The sequence below is a fragment of the Sardina pilchardus genome, chromosome 1 (genome assembly GCF_963854185.1).
Source record: "Sardina pilchardus chromosome 1, fSarPil1.1, whole genome shotgun sequence".
NCBI classification, from domain to species: Eukaryota; Metazoa; Chordata; class Actinopteri; order Clupeiformes; family Clupeidae; genus Sardina; species Sardina pilchardus.
The window spans coordinates 13,168,263-13,176,583 of record NC_084994.1 but is presented as its reverse complement, the minus strand read 5'-3'; the positions used below and the strand labels follow the sequence as shown (position 1 = coordinate 13,176,583).

At 45.0% G+C, this 8,321-nt stretch overlaps 1 protein-coding gene across 1 annotated transcript; it reads left to right on the top strand.

Moving 5' to 3' along the window:
• Nucleotides 1-108: 108 nt before the first annotated feature.
• Nucleotides 109-8,315, top strand: LOC134082538 (NLR family CARD domain-containing protein 3-like). Its single transcript, XM_062538325.1, has 10 exons — nt 109-138; nt 612-696; nt 1,090-1,619; nt 1,851-1,967; nt 2,109-3,912; nt 4,617-4,790; nt 5,370-5,543; nt 6,017-6,190; nt 6,392-6,438; nt 7,046-8,315. The coding sequence occupies exons 2-10, from the start codon at nt 674-676 to the stop codon at nt 7,573-7,575; spliced, it is 3,573 nt and encodes a 1,190-aa protein (XP_062394309.1). The 5' UTR covers nt 109-138; nt 612-673; the 3' UTR covers nt 7,576-8,315.
• The last annotated feature ends 6 nt before the right edge of the window (nt 8,316-8,321 follow it).

Genomic DNA, 8,321 nt, shown 5'->3' with positions numbered 1-8,321 from the left:
AAGTCCAAATAGGAGGGATTATGATGATGAAGAAGGGGTTAAAGGTCAAAGTCCAATCAGTTTAGCTACTGATATGAGCTTCTTCCTGTTCCTGTTTCACTGAAAGTAAGCGATCAGAACAGAAGGTAAACAAACAAGGTGGGTTCTTGGTTTTTGCTTGCACAGCCACGGTTAAAAACCTGAGGAAGTCAGCGATTTTAAAACACATACAGTAGCTTTCAGAATTGTTGAGTCTTGTATAATCACCTAAACTTGTATGGCTTGCATGGATTAGCATGATAGAGAAAGATTCAGCTGTAACTGTCATCTAAATCTTATGAAAACAGGATATGCAGAAAAGTGTTACTGTAAGTTTGGTGTCATGCAAATTGATTTATTGGCTAATCCCATCATGTTACTGCTAATTTATAGCAACAATTTGAAGGAAACAACATGTTTCAGATATCAGATGGTCTGTACAGAGTCTTACATGAACGACACATTGGAAAGGAGAAAGAATGCTCTCTCAACCTCTGGATATTAGTGTTAGCATGTTAGCATGTGAACCAGCCCTATTTAGTCAACATGTTTAGTCTCCATGTTGAATGCTTCCCTCGTTTTGCTGAAAATAGGACAGTATGGTGGGCTCACAGTGGTGTCTGAAATCTGACAAACTGTAAAGACTGATGGAGCAATGCGGCCATCTACAGGCCACAGGTAAGCACAACAGGCTCCTTTACAATAGATACATTTTGTTTGCTTTTATTACATTTCATTCAAAGAAATAGTGCACACAAAATTAACAATCAATTGCTCACAGTTACTCCAATGCTTTCCATGTCACTGTATGAGCACTTTGGTCTAACTGAGCTTATAAAAGATTACATGTCTTATGTTGTTGAATATGTACCTCTGCATTAGCATACAGTACCTACATCTGCATATTATATATTCTCAGTGTTACAATATTCAATTTTATTCTGTTTTCTAAGTAGCACAGAAGGTAACGCAATTCCAATTAAATAATTCTAGTTAGGCTAGATTTCTAAGACATGTGGCTAAAACGCCATATTACTTGACTTTGTTTCTGAAGTGTCGTTTAACTTGCAGTGAGCTGAGGGCTGATCTGACCCAGGATCAGTCCATGTGTGGAGTGTGTGAGCAGGTCCTGAGGGACCAAGTTGTCATCACCTGTGGACACAGTTTCTGCAGGCAATGCATCAGCAGCTACTGGGGACAGTGTCCAGAACGGCCCTGTCCTCAATGTGGGAAGAGACTTCGGACCAGCAGCAGCATCAGCAGCTGCATCGAGCCATCCACCCACACACACTCTCCTACTCAACACCCACACACACACTGTCCAACTCAACGCTCACACTCACACCCTGCACAGCATTCACAAACAGCCATGGGACCTCTTCTTCTGCACAGGACACAGTCACCACTCCCGTACCTACAGCAAACATCCCCAGCACCATATCATCACAGTCCGGACGTGCGCCAACACTCACCCATGATGGAGCATCTTCAGTACATGCGAGGAACCCCTTTGGGTGCTCATGGAGGGTATTGTAGTCACACAGATGTAGGGCCAACCCTGGGACCCAACCACGGCACCATTGAGAGAAGTAGCCTCATGTGTAGGTCATGTAAAACAAATTAGAGTCTTCTTGTTTAGGTTTATTCACTAGCCTGGCACTTTCAGTGTAAATAAGTTTTGACATTACATAGTGTTCAACAGCAATTCATGCAAGTAATGAATGTCTTCCTCTTTTCCATTTCTCTCATCCCCTACTTATTCTCTTTTGCATCCTCTCTTCCTCTTTCTTTCCCTCTTTCTCTCTCTATCTCTCCATCCCTCATCCTTCTAGCACACCACTCAGTGAGCGCAAACATCACAGCCCATACAGGAAGTCAAATCATTGCTCCAATAATAACAGGATGCCACATAGGAAGCCTGAGTTTCAAGGAGGCACCCAAAGCCCCAGGTACAGTACTTCTGTAATTACAGTAGCAAACTCTGTAAAGAGAGCAATTTGACTTGAGAGGAACTTGGAAGTGGGTTACACCAAAAAATGTCATTGCAAAATGTCATTCGGTGCCTTCTTTGTTGTTGTTTTATCTGCCAGATGAAGCCGCACTACGGAAGATCTTGGAGAAACACAAGACCACAATGCTGAAGAAGGTCGAGTGCATATGTGAGAATTTCGGTCGCAAGAAGGAGAAAACTGCACTCGACAGCATTTACACGGATCTCTACATCACAGAAGGAGAGCGTGACGAGGTGAATAATCAGCATGAAGTTTGGCAAATTGATCAGGCCGCCAGGAGACAGACATCGTGTGACACTCCCATTGATTGCAATGACATCTTCAGAGCCTTACCTGGACAGAGGGGACACATCAGGACTGTGATGACCAAGGGCATCGCCGGCATCGGGAAGACTGTGTCTGTCCAGAAGTTTGTCCTAGATTGGGCGGAGGGCAGAGCCAATCAGGACCTGAACATGGTGCTTCTTCTTCCTTTCCGCGACTTGAATTTACTGAGAGATGAGCCGCACAGCCTTCACGAGCTGCTCTTTGGCTTCCACCAAGAGCTAAATCCACTGAGAGACACTCTGAACTGTGAGGATTTCAAGATATTGGTGATCTTTGATGGTCTAGATGAGAGCAGGCTTCCACTGAATTTCCAGAGCAATCTGACAGTTCTCAACGCCACCAAAATAACATCTGTGGATGCACTCATCACCAGCCTGATCAAAGGCAACCTCCTCTCCTCTGCATTCATCTGGATCACCTCTAGACCAGCGGCAGCTGGTCAGATCCCTGACGACTATGTGGACCGCTACACTGAGGTTCAGGGTTTTGGAGAGCAACAGAAGGAAGAGTACTTCAGAAGGAAATTCAGCGACCCCAGCGAAGCAGCGAGAGTCATCTCACACCTCAAGAGATCCAAGACCCTCTTTATCATGTGCCACATTCCCGTATTTTGCTGGATCACAAGCACAGTGTTGAAGGAGATCCTCAAGCAAGATGGCGACGATATTCCTAAATCTCTCACAGAGATTTACATATTCTTTCTCCTCATACAGACCAACATGAAGAGTCAGAAGTACAGTGGGGGAAAGGAAAAACTAAGACCTTTGCTCTTGGCGTCGAACTCAGACATGATTGTGAGATTGGCAGAGTTGGCCTTCAAGCAACTCCAGAAGGGAAATCTCCTATTTTACGAGAACGATCTGGAAGAGTGTGGAATAGATGTGAGCGAAGCCTCTGTGTATTCTGGGATGTGCACTGAGATCCTCAAAGAAGATTCCAGATTTTTCGAGACCAAGATGTACTGTTTCGTTCATTTGAGCTTTCAAGAGTTCCTCTCTGCTTTCTTTGTCTTCCACTCCTATGTGAACAAACAAATGGACGTGTTGTCATTTTTCCTCGATGATCAGACACAACATCAGGCAGAGAACTTGCCTTTGCACGACTTCCTCATCAGTGCAGTGGACAGAGCTTTGGAAAGCAAGACTGGACACTTGGACCTCTTCCTCCGCTTCCTCATGGGTATCTCGCTGGAGTCCAATCAGAAGCTTCTCCAGGGTCTACTGCCCACCATGCTGAAATCCCAGGAGAGCATGAGCAAAACTATGCATTACATCAAGTATGCAGGAAGAGACCACCATTCCCCCGATCGCTGCATCAACCTCCTGCACTGTCTGGCGGAAATGAACGACGAGACCCTTCACGAGGAGATCCAGCGGCACCTGCGATCAAAGAACCACCCGGAGAGGTTCTTCCAGCCTGGGGAATGCTCTGCTATAGCATACATGCTGTTGCTCTCCGAGGAGGTCATGGAGGAGTTTGACATGAAAGAGTACAAGTCATCGGCTGAGGGTCACAGGAGGCTGGTTCCTATGGTCAGGTGCTGTAGGAAGGCACGGTAAGCATGCTGGATAATGTTGAAACGTATATGCAGAGACACTTATATATGAGGAGACACTACACTGGAAAAATCGCCCATTGAAAAGCATGGGGTAACTTCGTAACGCGAAAGATGGCGGTTGTTTACACCGGTTCGCTATGGTTTGCACATGTCCCGCCTCTTCCAGTGCCGTTGCTCCAATCATTTGGCCGATCCTCGGCGGTCACACTTTTTGAAAGCTGCGTTGTGAAGAATAGAGCATGCGCAGTCCAAAATTACCAGTAAGAAAAAGGCTTTTTAAGTGTTAATTTGATACAAAACCACCAAACCTTTTCAGCGATTTTAGTCTGATTTTCATTGTGATTTCAAACATGTGATTTTTATGTCTCTTACACCTCGGAACATGGACATCCAGCTCTCTCCCCATTCATTTAGATAGAGCCTGGTCTTGTTCCGGTCAAAGTCGCTGCCCGACCCCATGGCCAATATGGCTGCCGAGTGACGTGACTTGCTTTAAAAAGACTGGTATAGGTAATGCAACGCAATGGCAACAACATCTGCCTCTTTAACGTTGTTTGTCTGTATAAGTTATGTTAGGATCTATTTCTACAACCCGTCTGCCTGTCTTTGTGTCTGTTGTACTTGATGTCCACTCTTTAAAATCCTTCCATTGTTTTTAAATCGACCTGTCTGTCCATCTGTCTCTCCATCCATCCTTGCAGGTTGGTTGGCTGTGAGCTCACACACCAGTCCGTTGAGATTGTGGCCTCAGTGCTGCATTCGGCAGGGTCGCCCCTCAGAGAGCTGGACCTCAGTGAGAACCGCCTACTGGACCAGGACCTGGACCTCCTCTCTAGGGCACTCAAAAGCCCAGAGTGCAAGCTCTGGAACATCAGGTAAAAGTAGCCTTCAGGCCAGCGCCCACCAGACACGTACAAATTGAAATCCGTTGTTTTTAACGGAGCAAAGCCCACTAGAAACATCTGTCACGCAGCAGCCGCACAGGGATAGAAAATCGTTCTAAAATCCTGCACGTCAAGCCTACACCGCTGAACGTCGTGTCAGGTTGATAATACTCATGAAGTTTGGAGCAGTTAATAAGGTCTCATCTGAAGATAGGAGCGATTAAAGCAATATTATATTGCATTTGAATTTTTTACCATGGGGGTGCTAATCACAAATGACTGGTTATAAGCTAAGTTGATGGGGGCTCTTGAGACCAACATACCATAAACATGTTGTCATCCTCAGTGCCAGTTATTTAGGAAAAACTGTCATTTTTGGGTTTCGGGGTGCTACACTAGTGGCGGTCATAATTAATAGTGGTATTGTCACTGCTGACAGTTGGTTGGCTTCAACAGTTCAATCATCTAATTTCAGACTAAATACAGTTCCACTCATTATAATCAGAATCAAAATCACAATCACTTTACTTACTTAAACACAAATGACTTTACTTGTTGACCATCTCTCAGTCTGAGGCACTGCTGGCTAAGGGACAGACATTGTGAAGCTCTGGCCTCCGTCCTGGGTTCAGGTGTGTCCTGCTTGAGGGAGCTGGACCTGAGTGACAACGACCTGCAGGACACCGGGGTGAAGACCATCTCCTCTGGAATCAGGAGCCCTCAGTGCAAACTGGAGGTTCTCAGGTGAGCTGATGGGGTTGGAAACGATCAGTAAAAGGTACTTGAAAACAATGTATGAAATCACTGGATGTGTGTGTGTGTATGGGTAAGTGTGCTACACTGTAAAGTAAAACATCGACATAGAATCTGAGGAAAATATATTTCTCTGTTAAATAAAACAGAGTTACACCTTTTCCATTTCCATGTTATTAGCTTGATAGCTACAGTAACCCATTTTTTGTGCGGTGTGGTTGGTAGCTATTTCTATATTGTGTATGGCTACACAGCTAACAACACAATTGCCACGTTGTATAGGCTTTGGCTACAAAGCTTACAACACAATTTTCATGGTGTGTAGGCTTTAGCTACATAGCATACAAAGCAATTTCCATGTTGTGTAGGCTTTAGCTACATAGCTAACAACACCCCCCCCCCCCCCCCCCCTTCCTCTGGCGCTGTCTATCCTTTTTCTTTTGTGACTCCATGAAACAACGCAGACTGTCATTCTGCGGCGTGACTGAAGATGGTTGCGCCCATCTGGCCGAAGCTCTGGACTCCAACCCGTTCAGCCTGAGAGAGCTGGATCTCAGCTTCAACTACCCAGGGGATGCAGGTGCCCGACTGCTCTTCTGTAGGCGAGAAGACCCCCTTTACAAGCTGGAGACTCTTAAGTAAGGAGACAATGCCGTCTCTAACCATACTGAAGGACTGTTACAGTATATTCCCATGATCACACTTGATTACTTGAGGTTTAGAAAGCTGCCAACACATAGATAATAAGTGTTGTGTGTGTGTGTAGGAAGGTGTTAAGATTGATCGTTAAACAGTGTTGTACTTCATGAACGGCCAACATTTGTTTGTGTCCTTTTCAGTGTTGACCATGGTGCAGTTCGCTGGTTGAAATCGGGATTACGGAAATGTAGGTGTTTTTTTACTTATACTGAAAATGTCAGCAGCATGTAAAACACATTTAGAACTGTACAGTCAGCCTCAAAGCCGACAGTTTCTGTGACTGAGAGCCTGCAAATCAGCGGTCTGTCTGAGGAGTATGTTTTGATTCATTGTGAAGATATTGTTGCCAAAATGTACTCCAAATTTTCTTACATACAATTTTCAGCTAGTCATAGCTTGACAAATATGCGGTTGGTCAATTTAGAAGACCCTGAAAATGTCAAGGATCTAGCATGAATCACTTATTTATTAGCGCCAAAACCCCAGTGTGAATCGAGGTACTTCTCTCCTTTCCCAGTCATAGAACCACAATATAAATCGCAGTACCGTAATTTCCCAACTATTAGCCGCGGCTTATACATTGATTTCAGCTATGAGGTTAATATGGTATTAAAATGATTTTGTTTTACATAAAACACTGTTCTGTGGCTTACACATAATAAAGCTAATACACAGGAAATTACTGTACTTCCCTCGTTTCCTATAGCCCTAGAACCACAATGTAAATCAATGTACTTTCCTCCGTTCTTTTGGAAGTATTTGTTATCTATTCCTTGTACTCTTTGTTTCCACAGATACCCAGCAGCTCACGCTGGACCCAAACACTGTGAACAGCCATCTCTCTCTGTCTGAGGGGAACCGGAAGGCCACGTGTGGCTACGAGACGCTTCCATATCCCGACCACCCAGAGCGTTTAGAGTCTCGCCACGCCGTGCTCGCACAGGAAGCTCTCTCTGGCCGCTGCTACTGGGAGGCCGAGTGGTTCGGAGGCGGAGCTAACATCGGGGTGACTTACAAAAGCATCGTAGGGAAAGGGGATGGAAATTATAGCTGCTTCGGTAGCAAGTCTTGGATCCTGGAGCACAACCAGTTCAGCTGCCAGGCTCGGCACGACAACCAGGTCACGCTTGTAACGCTACCGCCGCCGACGCCTCCATCACACAGGGTAGGGGTGTACCTGGACTGTCCGGAAGGCTCCGTGTCCTTCTACGTCATCACCTCGGACACTCCCGTCCACCTGCACACGTTCCTCGGCGTCTTCCCGGAGCCCCTCTACGCAGCGTTCCTGGTGCACGGCGGGTCGCTAGTGCTCGGGTGTCAGTAGAACACCGTGGAGTCGGATCCCTGGCTGGATAAAGGAACATCATAGAATTCCGCACACTGAAAATGGAAGGCAACAAATTTGACTATTTTCCTCATGGTCTGGTTTTTCCTCACGGAGCTTGTCTTGACACGTCCAGTGCTGTAGCTTACAATCAGACAGATATAAGACTTTTTATGTTTTGCAGTGAATGGTCACACTGGCTACAAGAGGCAGCGACAACACTAGCAGCTTCACTGTGCTTTACAGGTAGTTGCTTGCTAACATGCTAATCATGTAAACTAGGTGGCTGGCAGATGGATCGTAACCTACCTCACCTCAGATGTATGGTTTGGTTCATAGATTTAAAGGAGAAATCTGTCAAGTTTTTGTTTTATTTTTGTTTTTTCCCCCCTTTGTTTACGGAACAGTATGATCATTAACAGTGTGAGAAGTAATACTAATAAACTGAAAATAGCAACTTTGAAACTAAAAAAAACCCAACAACTAAAAAATCAAAACATATTTTAAGATGGCTAAAATTTTAACACAAGTTAGCTTATGATGATAGTATTATGGAGTGACTCACGAGCCCCTCATGAGCCTACCGTGGTTGCTACTGCTGGTGTAAAATGTTCTATTTAGCATGCTGTACTGTATCAGCCACTACAGGAAGTCCCCAACCAATAGCATGAGGACTGGAACATTAAGCATGATGAGTATTAAGAGTATTAAATGTAGGCCTACAACAGTTAGATAAAGTCAAACTA